The sequence below is a fragment of the Hevea brasiliensis genome, chromosome 13, assembly GCF_030052815.1.
Source record: "Hevea brasiliensis isolate MT/VB/25A 57/8 chromosome 13, ASM3005281v1, whole genome shotgun sequence".
NCBI lineage: Eukaryota > Viridiplantae > Streptophyta > Magnoliopsida > Malpighiales > Euphorbiaceae > Hevea > Hevea brasiliensis.
The window spans coordinates 56,168,291-56,185,229 of record NC_079505.1 but is presented as its reverse complement, the minus strand read 5'-3'; the positions used below and the strand labels follow the sequence as shown (position 1 = coordinate 56,185,229).

General features: G+C 29.7%; 2 protein-coding genes and 1 long non-coding RNA gene across 6 annotated transcripts in view; all 3 read right to left on the bottom strand.

The window, feature by feature from the left end:
- Positions 1-11,569, bottom strand: part of LOC110670557 (uncharacterized) — a 38,014-nt gene extending 26,445 nt beyond the window's left edge. Inside the window, exons 1-4 of the mRNA XM_058132034.1 lie at positions 11,477-11,569; positions 9,225-9,286; positions 9,065-9,137; positions 8,474-8,596 (exon numbers count right to left, since the gene is read on the bottom strand). Of these exons, the coding sequence (XP_057988017.1) occupies positions 8,474-8,596; positions 9,065-9,137; positions 9,225-9,281 (253 nt within the window). The 5' untranslated portion in view covers positions 9,282-9,286; positions 11,477-11,569. The remainder of the gene's footprint in view (positions 1-8,473; positions 8,597-9,064; positions 9,138-9,224; positions 9,287-11,476) is intronic.
- On the bottom strand, positions 3,514-5,383 carry LOC131171882 (uncharacterized). Its single transcript, XR_009142534.1, has 4 exons — positions 5,241-5,383; positions 5,075-5,135; positions 4,369-4,473; positions 3,514-3,553 (listed from the first exon to the last, which is right to left on the bottom strand). It is a non-coding gene; the product is annotated as an uncharacterized LOC131171882 (long non-coding RNA).
- A 1,943-nt stretch (positions 11,570-13,512) lies between the features above and the next one.
- On the bottom strand, positions 13,513-16,624 carry LOC110637237 (protein CHROMOSOME TRANSMISSION FIDELITY 7-like). Of its 4 annotated transcripts, none has more exons than XM_058132036.1 (6): positions 16,374-16,621; positions 15,809-16,073; positions 15,630-15,725; positions 15,416-15,484; positions 14,786-15,132; positions 13,513-13,792 (listed from the first exon to the last, which is right to left on the bottom strand). In XM_058132036.1, exons 1-6 carry the CDS (start codon positions 16,547-16,549, stop codon positions 13,651-13,653), a joined length of 1,095 nt encoding a protein of 364 aa, XP_057988019.1. In that variant the 5' UTR covers positions 16,550-16,621; the 3' UTR covers positions 13,513-13,650. The 4 variants fall into 4 exon arrangements, with proteins under 4 accessions (XP_057988019.1, XP_057988018.1, XP_057988020.1 ...); XM_058132035.1 differs by having other exon boundaries at positions 15,809-16,082; positions 16,374-16,620; XM_058132037.1 differs by lacking the exon at positions 13,513-13,792 and adding an exon at positions 14,377-14,648 and having other exon boundaries at positions 15,809-16,082; positions 16,374-16,624.
- Between the last annotated feature and the right edge of the window lie 315 nt (positions 16,625-16,939).

The window sequence follows — 16,939 nt, the reverse complement described above, 5'->3', positions numbered from 1 at the left end:
GCTTTTTTGAGGAAGCCTTAGTTTTTGCCATTTTCACTAGAAAAACAACACAGAAAGAAAAAAAAAATAATGATAATACTGAATTTAATTCATAAAATTTATGCAATGCCATTAATTAAAAAGCTCATGCTAGCTTTAGCTAAGCCTTGTCTCTATGCCATTACCAAACAGAAAATCTTGAGAGAGTGAGGGAGATGATATACATTCAACACAAAGAATAAACGTAGAGAGAAATTAGCCTACTAAATATTTTTTATTAACAAAAATCCGAAGGTTAAATCTTAAATCGATTAGGAAAATACTATTTAACATAGAATAACTTAATTAACTAATTTTAATTTAAATAGGATTATTAGCTTAATAAAAACTCTCATCACTTCAGGACTGCTGAAAGTGTAATTGGAAACGTCTTCACCAGCTGCCACTGGGAAACACAAATCTATATATATATTTCTCTTTTAATGGTATTTACTTTAATATTTTATTTAAATTTCTATTAATATTCAATTTTATATTATTTTCTTATTTTTTATAATAAAATTAATGAATGATTAATATCATTATTTTAGTTAATATAAATCATTTCACAATGCTTTTGTTATTACTTAGAAAAATTTACGCATCATTTATATTTTTATTAATATTTAATTTTTAATTATTTTTTTGATATTTTTATAATATAATTAATAAACGATTGAAATAAAATTTTATTTTTCACATATTAATTTAATATTATTAATTTTATGCTTTTTAGTTATTTTTGATATTTTTATTGTAATATATATATATATATATATGTATATAATTTATTAATTATTACTTTTTTAATACTATTATATTAATGTTTTATGTTACGTATGAATTAAAAGAATAAATAATGAATTATATTTAGTGGTCATTGATTATTGAATAGCCAAACTTTCAACGCAAAAGTTAATGGTATAAAGTTTTCAAATTAAAATTATTTAATGATTGAATTAAATTTATTTTGAATTTTTTTTCATCATTTTTCCTATGAATAGTCAGTATTTTGTGCCATTTGTAAATTACCAAGCTTTTTTCTATCATTTAATGCTTTCAAATTGTTTTTTGATTTGTTATATTTTTTATTATTTTTATTCAAATTTTTTATTCATTCTTAAAATTTGTTTATATATACAAAGATGAGTTTCCAATTTTGATTCTTCATATATTTCCTTTTTATCTTTATTTTTTTTATTTATCTATGTTATTGATCGTTATAGTGGCACTTTTATATTTTATTTAATAGTCTTTATTTATTTATTTTTATGAGTGATGACATATTTTAATTATATTATTTCTTTTAAACGTGTATTCCATGTTTTATATAATTTAATATTTTTATATATAATTTTTTATTAATTTTTTATAGAATATATTGATTATTATAATAATAATATAACAATTTTTTATTTTCATGACATATGTATTGTACGTGCATTTATAATTTTTAGAATAAATTAATAAAAATAAAAATATATCAATAAAAATAAGAAATTATAGAAGATAAATTTATTATGAAAAAATTATAATTTTATAATTGTCAATGTTTTATAAATATATAAATTTAACCATTTATTATTTTATTGGTTCATATATTTTCGTATTAAATTTTTTCAATAATTAAGTATTGAGTTTATCAAAATTAATTAACTTTTAACATTTTATGATTTTTTTAAATAATTCAATAATTCTATATTAAAAATATGATTTTTAATTTTTTTATATTGTATTTACTGTTTACCAAGTTATAATAAGATTATAATGTTAAAAAATTATTATATTTTTTGATATGTACACATTAATATTTTTAAATTTTTAATAATATATTATTTTAAAATTAAAAAATTAGTATTATAAATTTACTCACCCTATTAATTATATTAATTTTATAATTAAACTCAATATTTTAAATAATATATATTTATACATTTAAATTTCTTCTCATATATATAATTTGTTTTATATGCATAATTATATATTATTTAAAAATTTTAGATTCATATGATTTTATTATATATTACATATTATAGTTAAATTTTTTTAAATAAACAAATATTAATTTTTATGCTTTTTTTTTCATTGTTATATATAAACTTATCAATAAATGTATTAACTTACATATTAATCAATAATTAAAAATTTTAGAACTATATTTATAATTAAAAATATAAATTTATTTTATATGTAACATTTTTTAATGAACTCATAATAATTTAAATTAAAAGAAAAATTCGAAAATTAATAAAAGAAATCATATGTTTGGTTGATAAAAATAATTTTTTTTATATAAATTTGAATATTTTTGTATTAAAATATTTTTTTATAAATAATTATAGTTAAGATGGAGATAGAAATCTATTAAGATTAGATATAGAAATTTATTAAGATTTATTAAAAAAGTTATTCATATAAATAAAATATTTTTTTATTTTTTTAAATAACATAAATTATAAAAGAATTTTTATAAAATTTTATTTTATACTATATTATAATAAAAATTTAATTAAATAGAATATAAAAATAAGTAGGATTAAAAATTTTAAATTTATATAAACTCTAAAATTATATAGATAATTAAATTTTAAGTTATAAGAATTTTAAATTTATATAAATTTTAAAATTAAATTAAATAATAAAAAAATATAATTATAAATATTATAAGTAACGAAAGGCAATTTCGAGTGAAGCCAGTATTTTCCCTCCCTTCATATATTTATATATAAAATATAAATATAGATATATTAACCCATCTTTTAGAAAAATCTCACAGGAACTTTTTTATATGTTTTTTAGGCCGGAGATGGAATCTCCTGTCGCGCATTATTATAATACACTAAAAATCCATAGGTTCTCACTTTTTGTTTTTTTTTTCAAGTTGCATAATCTCATCTTTTATTTTTCAATTTATAATACTAGTTTCTACTAAGTCCTATCAATTCTACATTATAAAGCACCCCAAACTTCAGTGTGTATTCTAGTAGATTCATCTGCAAGAAGTTTGAAGACATAGTTATTACTTATGAATGAAATTATCAGAAAATCAAATGTTTCATCTTATATTCTCATATTTCAATTTTGAAGTAACTTCTATCCTCTGGCTGCCATTGAAGGTAGCTCTTGACATTTTTCTGCTGCCCTTGTGATGTATTAATTAAAATGATTGTGTGACTTGAACTTGTGAGCAGTCCTAGCATAATTTATCAGACTAATCTATTTACAAGAGCATTATAAGTTCCTATGAAAAAAACTACCATGAAATAATTCTATATCCATTTAAGAAGGAATAAAGCATCATATTGATTACTAATTAATAGGCCAAAGATGCAAAGTTCTCTGGATTAAGCTCTTTTCTGACATTTCTGGGATAGTAATGGCATGGAAGTCAAGAGTGTTAGACCTTTTCAAGCAGTGCATGCTCTATAAATGCATGAAATTTCTCTAGTAACTCGGCGGGAGGGCAGATCCATTCACTTAAGTGCAAAAATATTTCAGCAATCATAACATTCAAGGAAAAATATCTGTCATCATCCTGCCATTGAAAACAAATGTTAAGTCACTATGACAGTGAGTCAGAAGAGTTACAGAACTTAAGACGTATAGACAGTTTAAGATAGAATAGAAACTATAAAAAGATATGGGAGGAACACATGCAGTAGGGGAAAAAAAGAACCATACTTCCATTTGTTCAATGGAAAAGAAACAAAGGAGAAAAGAAAATTGGAGAAAGTAATTTCCTCCCAAAAAATCTCACATTTTCTCATCCCTCCACAAATGATAAAGAAATTATCCTTATACATTTCAACCTCCTGAGTCCCCGACACATCCCCCCCCCCCCCCAAAAATCTCACATTTTCTCATCCCTCCACAAATGATAAAGAAATTATCCTTATACATTTAAACCTCCTGAGTCCCCACACAACCAACACCCCCTCCCCACAAAAAAATCTCACATTTTCTCATCCCTCCACAAATGATAAAGAAATTATCCTTATACATTTCAACCTCCTGAGTCCCCACACATCCTCCCCACCCCAAATCTCACATTTTCTCATCCTCCACAAATGATAAAGAAATTATCCTTATAAATTTAAACCTCCTGAGTCCCCCCCACAACCAACCCCCCCCCCTCCCCCCCCCCCCCAAAAAAAAATCTCACATTTTCTCATCCCTCCACAAATGATAAAGAAATTATCCTTATACATTTCAACCTCCTGAGTCCCCCCCACACCCCCCCCCCCCCCCTCCTCCTCCCTTTCTTCTTATTCAATATTTTCGTCTATTTCCAATCTTCTAAGTCAAACAAACTGATGGAGAAACACATTGCAAGTAAACATAAGGTCCTACCTTTTCTGAGTGCACTGCATTGAATGGAAATACACCTAGGAACTTCTTTAGTAGCACTGATGAGATGCCTTGATCCCACATAGAAGCATATGATTCTGGATTACCCTTGTCAGTCGCATAAACAAAAAATCTGACTATAAGGTCAATGCTCTGAAGTATGTTACGTAAGCAATCAAATGATTGTGCATCCAATTGCGGCGCACTATGAATTAATGGAATAAACGCTTGGAAGCAATTGACTAAAACCGGAACGAAATCCTTTAGTTCATTGATGATGATAGAAAACTCTACCCAAACAAAAAGAAAAATGTAAGGTTTGGTACAATACCATCTAATATTGGGAGTACGACAAACAAAAGTAAATAAATATGGTAACACTTATTACAATGAATGTAGAGAATGTGCTATCAGTTATAATTATCAGATATGAATCGATTTCTCTGCAAGAATAGGAAGCCATGCAAAACAATGAGCTAAATAGCAAAATAAACAAAAAGTAGCTAACAACTCTCAAAATCATGTTAAATTAAATATATATAAATCATAAATGGTAAGGTTGCTGGAATTATTGCCTGTGCAAAACTAAAAGTATTTATATATTTGGTAACACATACATGGCCATAAATGCAGAAACTGAATGATGGCATTGGGAAATGTAACTCAACAAAAACCCATAAAAAAATAAGAACATGGTGCTGAGCAATACCAGCAAATTCTGTAGGCCTGTCAGGCTCATAAGCATGCAACAAATCTTGCCCTGGGACTTCCTTTCAAATTGAAGAAGAGATTTTTAGAAAATAATAGGCAATCAAAAAGCAACAAAGGAAAAGACTTAAAAAACTTCTACTTTGCAATAAATTTGGGGAGAGAACCTTCTTGAATGAGTCAACTTCTACTTTATTAGATGGCAATAGCAATAAGCAGCGCACCAAACTAGCAAGCGCACTCTTGAGCTTGCCCTTGTCTTCTAAATAGAACTGGTTCTTCAACAAAATATCCGCATAATTTTGAAGAACCTATTAATCAACAACAAATGAAAGATCATTTGCAAAAATCTTATCAACTAAAGTTCATATTGACAATATATGGACAATAGGTGAGGAATTGGATGAATTCCTAACTTTTTTTAAGATTCGATTATATATGAGATTGATTGACAACTGAATGCGTACTTTTTTTGCCATTAAATAAAAGTCCTACAACCTATGCACCAACAAAATGATTCACTCATACCCTAAACAATCTATGTAGAAACACAAAGAAATCTTGAAGATTTAAAGTAAAAGAAAGATGTCCCTCAAGCAACTATAAGGTGAAAAACTAAAATAATGTATCCGTGGTCATTATGCACTCTTCTAGTTATACCATGTATAAATTGTTCATTTCCCTTCCATTTCAACATTAATATGACCCATAATCTTGTACTTTTATAAGAAATGAATAATTAACAGAAATTTGACATTTGAACTCAAAACATGATGCAGTTTCTATCACCAGCTATGGTCATCAATAGAGTGTGTGTGTGTATTCAAAAACAAAGCATCAATGATGCACTCCAAACGTCTGAATCGCATGATCCAAATTAAGTTACCTTTTTAGCATACAAGGAAAACACAGCAGGATAATGCTGTACAATGAGATCAAAACACTTGAAAGCCATAAGCCGAACTTCAATTGCTAAATGTGTCATTGCATTAAAAATGTAGGCCATCATTAAAGAAATGAAAGGCCTTTGATTAGCCTGGACAAGTAGAGCAGAGAAACAACTGTCAAAGCAAAGGGCGGAGTAATGATGATAAAGAATAATACAATAACAATTAATGGCAGGATGCCTCATTGGAAAGGCAGAAGAACCAACAAAAAAATAAAAAATAACAGCTAAAGTTAAGAAATAAAAAATATGAACTTGTGACGACGAGAGAGAGAGAGAGAGAGTGCAAAATACTCTACAAAACATCATCTTCTTTGGCTTTGATTTAAGGATATACAACAAGAAGAAGAAGAACTGTGCCACAATCCCAAACTAGTTGGGATCAACTACATGGATCCTTATTTGAAATTCAACTCTGTTTGAAACCAATTCCACATAAATTTCCAAAAAAAAATTGTAAATTTTTTGATACTGCTTCCCTTCATGTCATTTTAGGTCTCCCTCTTTTTGTTCTCACTTCTTTCACCACTAACTTATCATACTTTCATGTTGTAGAATTCGACACTTTGTGTAGGATATGACCAAATTATGTTAATTGATTTTATCCCTAATGTGTGCTACATGTTGTCTCTTATCGACTTTGTCATCCCTAGTTTTATCAATTATTGTGTTAACAAATATTTATCTGAACATCCGCATCTCTACCACACTCATTTTGTAGGTATGTTGTACATTAGATGCACAACACTCACTCTCATACAATATAGGTTGCTTGACCACAATTCTGCAAAACTTTCCTTGCCTTTGTTAGGGATCCTATAGTTGCATAGAACACCCGTCGCACTCCTCCATTTCATCCAACTTGTTTTGATCCTATGAATTACATCCTCATCCTCATCTATGAGCTATTCCTCAATGATAAATGAAAAGAAACTGTAAATCTTTATTCTCGTTTGAGGTTGTATTCACATACCAACAAACACTATTCTGACCGGGATATTGAACTCTGCAAACAACTAGACAATTGAAATTTCTACCAGTGCTTTGGAAAATCCGTATTAGAAGATTAGAGGAAAGAAACAAGACACGTGTATTTGAAAATCCACAATAGAAGATTGGAGGAAAGAAATAGGGAACCCATATTTCTTGACTTTTTCTAAAATATATTAAGATGAAAGAAAAAGACACTATAAATAAAAGAGATAAGCACTAATTTATGGTCCTAGGGTAGGTAGTACAGAATGAATATATTTCTGATCGTTAATTTTACATGAAGTGGACATTGTAAAGATTCATAAATGACAATTTGTGCATAAAGTGTTCAAGATTTTAAACATTGTCCCTGACATCAAGCACAGAAACACCCACACAAAAACAAAGCACATCCTAGAATTGTTTTTCCATCAATAAGAACCAAACAAACATTAACAGAATGATCAAATACAGTTGTCTCATGCTTTGGGTGATAAAAAGATAGATGGGAAACTTGCTATCCCAAACAATAAAAGAAGTTATAATAAAGAAGATAAGACTGCAAAGTAAAATAAAATAAAATAAAATATAAAAGTGTTCACCACCCAGAACTTACGGAGCCAAATTTAAAGACTGTCCTTATAAGGTGTCCAATTTACAACCACTACAAATATGAGCTTTCAAGCAGTAGAGAAAATGAAGAACTACCTCATTGCAGCTAGGTAAAATTACTGACTTGAGAAGTTGATAAAGGGATTTTCGAACCATTTTATCCTCATCACTGATACGTTCACGTAGTTTTTCTATAACTGCATATCTGTGCAATTTCAGCTCTTCCGGATACTTAAGGAATAAATCCTTCATACCCATCAATGCATCTGCAAAAGGAATGTGATATAATAAACTAAAGAACTCTTGCCAGCATCGAAGATTCATGAATCCTTCGAGTAATTGAATTGGTAAATTCAATCAAAGATTCATGAACTAATAGTGGAAGCATTAAAGCCTCTACATTTTATAATTCACATGCACTACTTACACAAATTATTTGACTTCAAACATTAAACAAAAAAAAATCCAAATAAACATAAAAGAATAATTGAGTAGTCAAGTAGATAACAAAGACAAAAAGGCAGACAAATTTTCAGCCACAAAAGAAACCAGTATTCAGTTGAAGCATTGGAAACATTCAACCACTAGCAGATATGTATGCAATGATATCACCTCCCTTTTAGTATTTTGTAAGAACCAATGTTTTCTCTTGGGATAGGAAAAAAATTTACTCTAAGTTACATAACATATATTATGTCATTTACTTGTTTTGTTTCCCACGTGATAACCAAATTAAGATATTCTACTAACTTCCTTTCCCCTACATTTCTTGATAACCAGAGCATTATATTTTCAGATCTCATTCACTCCTTGAACTTTTGAAAGAAGGCCGTTTACAATAACGAAATAATATTGTAGTAATGAGGCCACCTTTTCGAACTTTTGCATTGTGATGGGAAGTTTGATGAAGTAGCTCTTTCAAAGTCAAGCCTTTCTTGCTCACAGCTAAACCCATTTTCTCTGATGCCACACTTTGCTCAGGAAGAATAATTGCTGCTCATAAAGAATAATTGCTGCTCATAATACGTTCAAGTAAATTTTCAACAATCATATTACTCATAGAAAGCCATTTACAACTGAACATAACAGCATATAAAGGATCCATTTATCTTAGAAGATATTAACTTTCAAAGGCATGAAAAGCCCTTGGGATTTCATTCTTCTTGGACATATTGTACTAATAAAACTACAATTTTAAGCAATTACATTTTAACTGTAGTTCTGTGGAAGGATTTACTCGATTAACAAACATATAGAAATAACATTCCCTTAACAAACATATAGAAATAACATTCCCTAATAATAAATCGGATAATATGATACATCTATCGTTTGCTTTAGCATAGAAAAAAAATCCAACATTTTTCTTCAAAAAGAATATCTCCCAGTGAAACAAGCAATTTCTTGACTAATTAAAAGAAAAAAACAAAACATGGAGCCTTATACTTTATTTTACCTTACCTTTAGATTTAATTTCAGTGTTTGTAGCATTCTTAGGTGGTGGCAATTTCCTGCCAAGCTTCCGCTTAATTTTCTATAGACATTAAAAAGATCCATCAATAAAAGCCACGAAATTTAGGACTTATAAAAGAAAAGGTAGAGCGTTGCTAGGTAAATTCACCTTGAAATCGACACCACGCTTTTGCTGCTTTTTTGAGGAAGCCTTAGTTTTTTCCATTTTCACTGCAAAAAACAATACAGATAAAGGAAAAATTAATGATAATAATGAATTTGATATAGGTCTTCATAAAATTAATTCAATGGCAATAATTAAAAGCTCATGCTAGTTTTAGCCAAGTGTTGTGACTATGCCACAACCAAACAGAAAAATAGAGGATAGGGGGGAAGAAAATAGAGGAAAGGGGGAAGAGAAATAGAAGAAAGGGAAGGAGGAGGAGAAGAAGAAGGTGGAAAGAGAGAGAGAGACCGAGAGAGATGACGCAGCGTGAAGCTGTTATGGATTCTTACAGAAACAAAACACATAGAGAAAATAGAGAGAATTCATGAGGGAGAAGAACACAATTCACAATATCATTCAAGATGAAAATCTGGATTACAACCATAGCTCATATAGCCAGCTCAAAATAAAAGACTCGTAACCATCTTTCCTAAACCCAAGTAAAGCATGGCACGTGTCCTGACTACTTCAACAATTTCAGCTGGCATATTCTCGTATCAATACTTCCCCCTTCAGATTCCTTGTCCTCAAGGAATGCAGGAAACTGATATATCAACTCATCTGCACATTTCTAGGAAGCATCAATTGGGGAAAAAAAAAATCTTCAATGAATGAGGAGCAGATTTGCGGCATTATTAACGCTTGAGAACAGGCATCTTGAGATTCTTGAATAAACCAATATGATCCAGAATTGAAATGTTTCTATAGCTTTTATATATTTTTTTATACAGCAAATTCACACCCCCATAAAATTTCTTTTTCTGCCTTTTCCATCTCTCAAACTCATCTTCTTTAAGGGTGATGTAATCATGGTCACTCAAATCAAAGTCAACACAGTTCTCATAATTCCCGTATTTTTCATGAGCACCCAAATCAAACTCACCATAATTCCCATAGTTCATGTACTGTTTTTTCCCACCAACTCTCTTTTTGTGCTGGTCAGTTTTTTTAGTAACAAGAACATATGCTTTACCTTCATACCTTAACAGATTTAGGAAGAGAACTTCCATTGATACTCTTCTCACCTTTGAAATTTTCATGATGCTCCAATTTTGGATTTCTTGGAGGTACACCGGGTAGTTTTGGTAACTGAATGATGGGTATTGGCAAAAGATCAAATTTGTCTCCAGAACCCAAGAGCTTAGGAAAATTAGATTGGAGATTGGATGGAGTGGAAGGAGGGAATGAAGCAGTAACAAAGATTGTGGGTTTAGTATCTGGATTGACATTATTCTTGATTGTTGCCACAGTTACCTCTTGCAACCTAGCCAATGAATAAGCCTCTGAAAGTGTCCTTGGCTTAAACATCTTCACTGCCAATTGCAACTCATCAACCAGTCTAGAGAGGAAAAAATTCAATGCTTTCTCTTCTTGAATTCTAGCTTTTGAATACAACTGGTTAAAGGAATTCCAATAATCTTGCAAGGTAAATTCTTGTTTCAAATTCTTTAAATCCTCTAATGGATCTTCCCTTGCTTTTGTGGATTCACCTTGAGTTATATTATTGACGATATTCATATTGCGAAAACTTATACCAGTAAGCAACGCTTTAATTTCTTCCAAAGCTTCTTGATGTCGTTGCTCTGCTTCCTTTTGCAAAACCTCCTGTCGTTGTTCTAATTCTTGCATCGTGACAGTGAATTTTTGTACAAAATCTTGTGATTTCATATCTTCCATCCTGGCTAAGGATCTAGCAGCTCTGTTTGTAACCAAGAAAAGACGGAAAGAAAAACATATTGAGAAAGGAGAATGAGAATGACCAAGAAAGAAGAATAGGCAAGAAGAGAAAGGAATGAAAAGATCAGAAAGAATAGAGGAGAATTTAGAAGAACCCTAGGTTCGAGAAAAGAGGAAACGGAAAGGAAGAATAGCAGCAGCAAAATCCATGGCCGAGGGTCATTTGCTCTGATACCATTGTTATGGATTTTTACAGAAACAGAACACAGAGAGAAAATAGAGAGAATTCATGAGGGAGAAGAACACAATTCACAATATCATTCAAGATGAAAATCTGGATTACAACCATAGCTCATATAGCCAGCTCAAAATAAAAGACTCGTAACCGTCTTTCCTAAACCCAAGTGTCCTGACTACTTCAACAATTTCAGCTGGCATATTCTCGTATCAGAAGCTTAAAGAAAAGTAACACACACTCACATAAAGAGTGAAAGGAGAGAGAAAATACTCTATTGGACCTTGAACGGGGAAGAAGATGAGGCCGCCGCCAGACTAGACAGTGCTATATCGGTGAAGAGACCTTAAACGGGGAAGAAGATGATCGTTTCGAAGTCAGGAACAATGATGGACTGCTCCGGATTCTAAACCATGTATGTAAACCCGAACTCTGTTAAGAAATCGAGTCGGATGCTATTAGGATTAGGTCAACTCGAAATCTTTATTCTATTTAGCGATGGCGCGGAGCGGCGCATTTTGTTTTGATCCAAAAACCCTAAAATTTCTAGTGAATTGACAAATTCTATAAAATTGTTTTAAAATTGAGATTGAAATTAGAATCAAAACATCAAAATTTGAAATCAAAACAAAAATATCAAAAAATTAAATTGAAACCATAACGAAAATTTTTAGGTAAATCTCAAAATTACACAAAATCTATAGTTAAAGGGGACCCTTTGTTACAAGCGAATATTATTGTAAAGCATAGCTCATTTGAGAATTGGGAACAATAATATAATATGCCAAATTAGCCCTCAATCACGCTAAAATAATATCATCCGATTGTCAGAAATAACTGGCCTAAAACTAAAAGCAATGGAATATAAAATTTTGTATATTTGATAAAATTGTTATAATTTTATTGAATGACATATACTTTTACTGTTTTCTGTATGTGTTCTTAATCAATTTTTGTGCATGTGTTCTTAATCAATTAAAATAAAAAAAAAAAATCAAAACTTTCAAAATTTACTTTTGATTTTATTTTTCTTATGAGTTAACACTTAGTGCCTGTTTGATATTGCGTTTAAAAGATCAAAATAGTTTTTCTAAATAAAAGTATTATTTTATATGCTGTTAAAAATACCAGTTTAAAAAAATTATTTTATTATTTTAGTATTCTTATAGCTAAAACTTATTAAATTTAATTTTAAATTATTTTTTAATACTCTCTAATTAATATATCTAAAAAGTGATTTTTTCAACAACAGTTCCAATAATAATGCCAAATAAACTCTTAATGTATAAAGGTACCATTTTATATGCTATTGAAAAAAAATAGTTTAAAAAAATTATTTTATTATTTTAGTATTCTTATGACTAAAACTTATTAAATTTAATTTTAAATTATTTTTTAATATTCTTTAACTAATATATGTAAAAAGTGATTGTTTCAATAATGCCAAATAAACTTCATAATTGTAAACTTTTAAAAATAGAGATGATAGTAATTAACAGGATAATCATCAACTACAATTTATACATCCATCAACAACAACTTATATCAGTTTTAATTTTTAGAGTTATTTCTTATTACTTGATAGTTGATTTTATTTTATTTTTTTATTTAGAATATATTATATTTAAAAAAATTATTAATTATAAAATTTGTCTTTTATACTAATAGATTATTTCAAATTACAATAAATAATAAATAAATATAAAATAATGTAAATATAATAATTATAATGTTATTTTTTATAATATTTAAAAAATAATTATATTTTAATATGTTATGTAATAAATTAATAATTATATATTTATTAAATAATAAAATAAATAATATGATATACATCTTTATTAGTTATTTTACATATAATAATGATAACTAAATAAAATTTTATTAAACACTTAAAATACATTAACTATAATCAACTAACAACAATCAGCAAAAACTATCAATTGTCTATTATTTATTATCAATCATCAATTATATTCAACAATTAAATTAAATAAACTCTTGGTGCTAAGAAAAATACTTTTCATCTAAGCCAATTATTTCACACGTGATATTATCTTAAGTAGCATCTATATATCTGACATTGATGAAAAAGGATTCTAAGAGGGAAGGGAGTCCAGAACGTGCAATTGAGCACATGGTTCAGATTTTGTAGTCATCATGAGCAGCATTTTCTTTTAATTAATTTTTCATGTCCAACTTTCATCTTTCAATGAGACCCAACACCATCATTCCTCATCATTATACAAAAGTTTATGACAACCAATTCTCCATATGCGCATTTTTTTTTTATATAAAAAGCTTCATTTGTGTAAAGGGTTGAGGTGAATCGTTGGCATTTTTATTTTCTACTGCTTGCTTGTGAATCATTTGAAAATCCAACTGCTAGTGATCAAAATTATAATTAAAAACTGCAACACCTAACTACTAGTCACCATAATTGCAGCTTCATGGCATTCAACTGTCCACAGCATTAGGCTTGTACACCATGAATGATGCAGTTCCAGTATAACTGAATGCCAATGCCTTTCCTGCTGACGTTGGTGGGGAGAATGCTATCTGAGATTGTTGCAGAGTAAAACCTATGCAAAAACTTTTCCTGCATAGGTTGCAGAGAAAAATAAGTGAACCAACCACTACTTATGTAAACCAAATTGCAAACCAAAAGCAACTTGAACAGTTTTTCAATCATTGACAAGATAAATGGATATGGGTTCACTCCCTTGACCAGAAATTCAAGACTCTTCTCAAAGATTGACTCATAGTTGCTTTGTTATTTTAGGGAAATTTACAATTTAGTACCTAAGCTTTACCCTATATTACACTTTAGTCCCTAAATTTTAGAAAATTAATTATTTAATCCATAAATTTTACACTATATTACACTTTAGTCCATAAGATTTTTAAAATTAATTATTCAATTTCTGAATTTTACACTATATCACATTTTAATTCCTGTAATTTTAATATATTTAACAATTTAATCATTCTTTCAATGGATGAAATTGTTATAAACATTAAAATTATAGAGATTAAATTGTTCTATATATTAAAATTAAATGGACTAAATAATTCATTACTCAAAATTTAAAAACTAAAGTTTAATATAATGCAAAACTCAAGAACTAAATAATTAATTTCTCAAAAACCTAAGGACTAAAATGTAATATAGGACAACACCCAAGAACCAAATTATAAATTTTCCATTATTTTATGAAATAGGGAAATGCCAACCAATCAAGCTCATATAAACTCCAATTTTCAATTGCTGGATTTAATAAAACTGTAACCACATAGTGCAGCTCAAAAATCAATTTCACAAGTTGAGAGCTGACATTTGTTCAGGTTCAAGCTTTTGTGGGCTACCCTCTCAATAACGAGTGAAGAATTCCATCTACCTGATCAATTTTCTTCTTAGCTTATATCAGCGGCAGTAATATATGGAGCAAAAAGAACTACAAATGAATTGCAAGTTTATTAAATAGGCATGTGTGGAGCTTATAGGCGGAAGAGTAATCATAAACAGCCAAGTCAGTTAAAGGTACATAAAGAATGAACAGAATCATAATACAAGTTTAAGGCCCGTATTTACCTCACAGCATCCAGTAACTGGGCGGCAATGCGCTTTCTTCTGTTAGAGGGAGTGACCCAGATTGCTCTAATGCCACAAATAGCGGATACAGCTTTCTCTTCACAGACAATAGCTCCATTGCTCTTCCTATCCAACACTTCAAGAGAATTGACAGTGGGGGCTTTCTTTGTGGTTTCCCTCTGCAATATGATTTCCCCAAATCGAAGAGTGGTTGAATCTGATTTCGAATCCTTTTTAGTAGCATCAGATCTTTTATCCACTGAACAAGGAAGGACTTTGAATGCTTCTTTTATTGGTTCAGCAACTAGACAACCAGCAACTCTCTGAGAAGATATAAATAGATACACCTGCAAAAAAATGGGGGAGAGATTCCAGAGAAAGGAAATCAAGATTTGTTCTACTTTCAAAACACAGGAAAAAGATGGGGACAAAACTTACCAAAGCCCACATGAGAAAACTAGAAAGAAAATTAATCAAACACAAATAGAGAGAGTATTTGTATTTCAAACAAAAACCACAATAGCAATTGGAATATGTTCTGAACACTAGTTCATATTTAATTGAAAATTTCTAATTCAAAGCATTATAAAAAATTGATTACAATTTGATAATTGTCAAGAAACCTCTTGCCTTACAGAGCTTATGAAAAATCCATCCACCACCAAGTTCAATTTCCATCATCTTTACAACCTCCTGTACCTGCCAAAAAGAATAGAACCCCAGTTAAAAAGTAGACCGTACAGGCTTCTGCACTGAAAACACAAGCATCAGGCACATGAAAACTAAATTTCATTATAGATCCACTGAAAACCCAAATCCAGAATCTGAAAGACCTAGTGCAAACCTTATTTCTCTGAGCAGGAGGGTCACTGCCTAACACCAAAACAATGCGCCCCAACTCAGAGCAAGGCATATGAACGACCCTTTCATTCCTGCAACCCTATAAATTCCACAAGATAATAAAAATAATCATTAAAATAGACCAAATAAACTCATTAGCTGTGAAAGTGTCTAGAAATATACCTTGTATTGAACCCCGTGAGTGTAATTCCTGTGAAATGTTTTATGGTTCTTCTCATCCTCTTCTTCCCCAGGAGCATATTTAACCCCACATGCGGAACATGTACGGAAATTGAAATCAGATTGACCCAAGTCCAAATGGAACTGTGCATAGCTTCTCTTCTTGTTGAGAACTTTCCCAGAACTCCTCGATTCTGGTTTCAGACACAGATCCTTTGAAATGGGTGTTGTCAATACATCACTTCCAGGTCCTTCATTGCCTTCAACTCTTTTGTTTCTAGCCAAAAACCCAAAATTTAACAAATACGCAGAAAGCCAGTTGGTTTATAACATAACCCATGCTGTGAAAAGCTGTATAATACCATTGCTTATCGATGTTTTGGAAGAAAATATGAAATGAATATTAAACTGTTGATTATTGTTTTGTGGAATAATTTTTTTTCCCTATAATTTTTCTCAATGGGGATTATACATCAAACCATAAAGAACAAAACCTTCCCATCAAAATCCATTAAAAAAAGAAAAACAAGAAGAAGAAGAAGAAGATTAACTCAAAGAAAATTCGTACCCTTCGTTTGATTGTGGAGCTCTGCGTTTGTAAGTATTGACAAATTGGTGCTCGGCAATCTCCCAAAGCACCAATTCATGGTCATCGTCCTTGAAAATCGAAGGCAGGTCCTGGTCAGATTTTGAAGAAGAAGACGATGAAGATGGCTTGAAGAAGGAACTTATCTTGGACTGCATTGAATCCTGTGTTTTCTATTTTCTGTGAGTAAGTAAGACATGGGATCCCAGTAGCGCCAACACGTATTTCTAAGATTTTTTTATTTCCCGCCCATTTAATTAGTATAAACAGATTGAAATATTAAAAAAAAAAAAATACTGTTCCCGACCCGCCACAAAATATTACCATTTTTAATATTTTATTTAATTTTATTCATAAGTTATAATTTAAATTCAATTTAGCTAAAAAATTAAGAAATTAATTAAACTTTTACAATTAAATTAAAAAAAATAAACTTCTTGATTTTTTAATTTAAATCCAAAAATTTAGCTTATAGCTTTTAATTTTTATTATTTTTTTGGTACATTTTGAAAAATAATTTACTAATCGATAATTATTCACTATTTTTT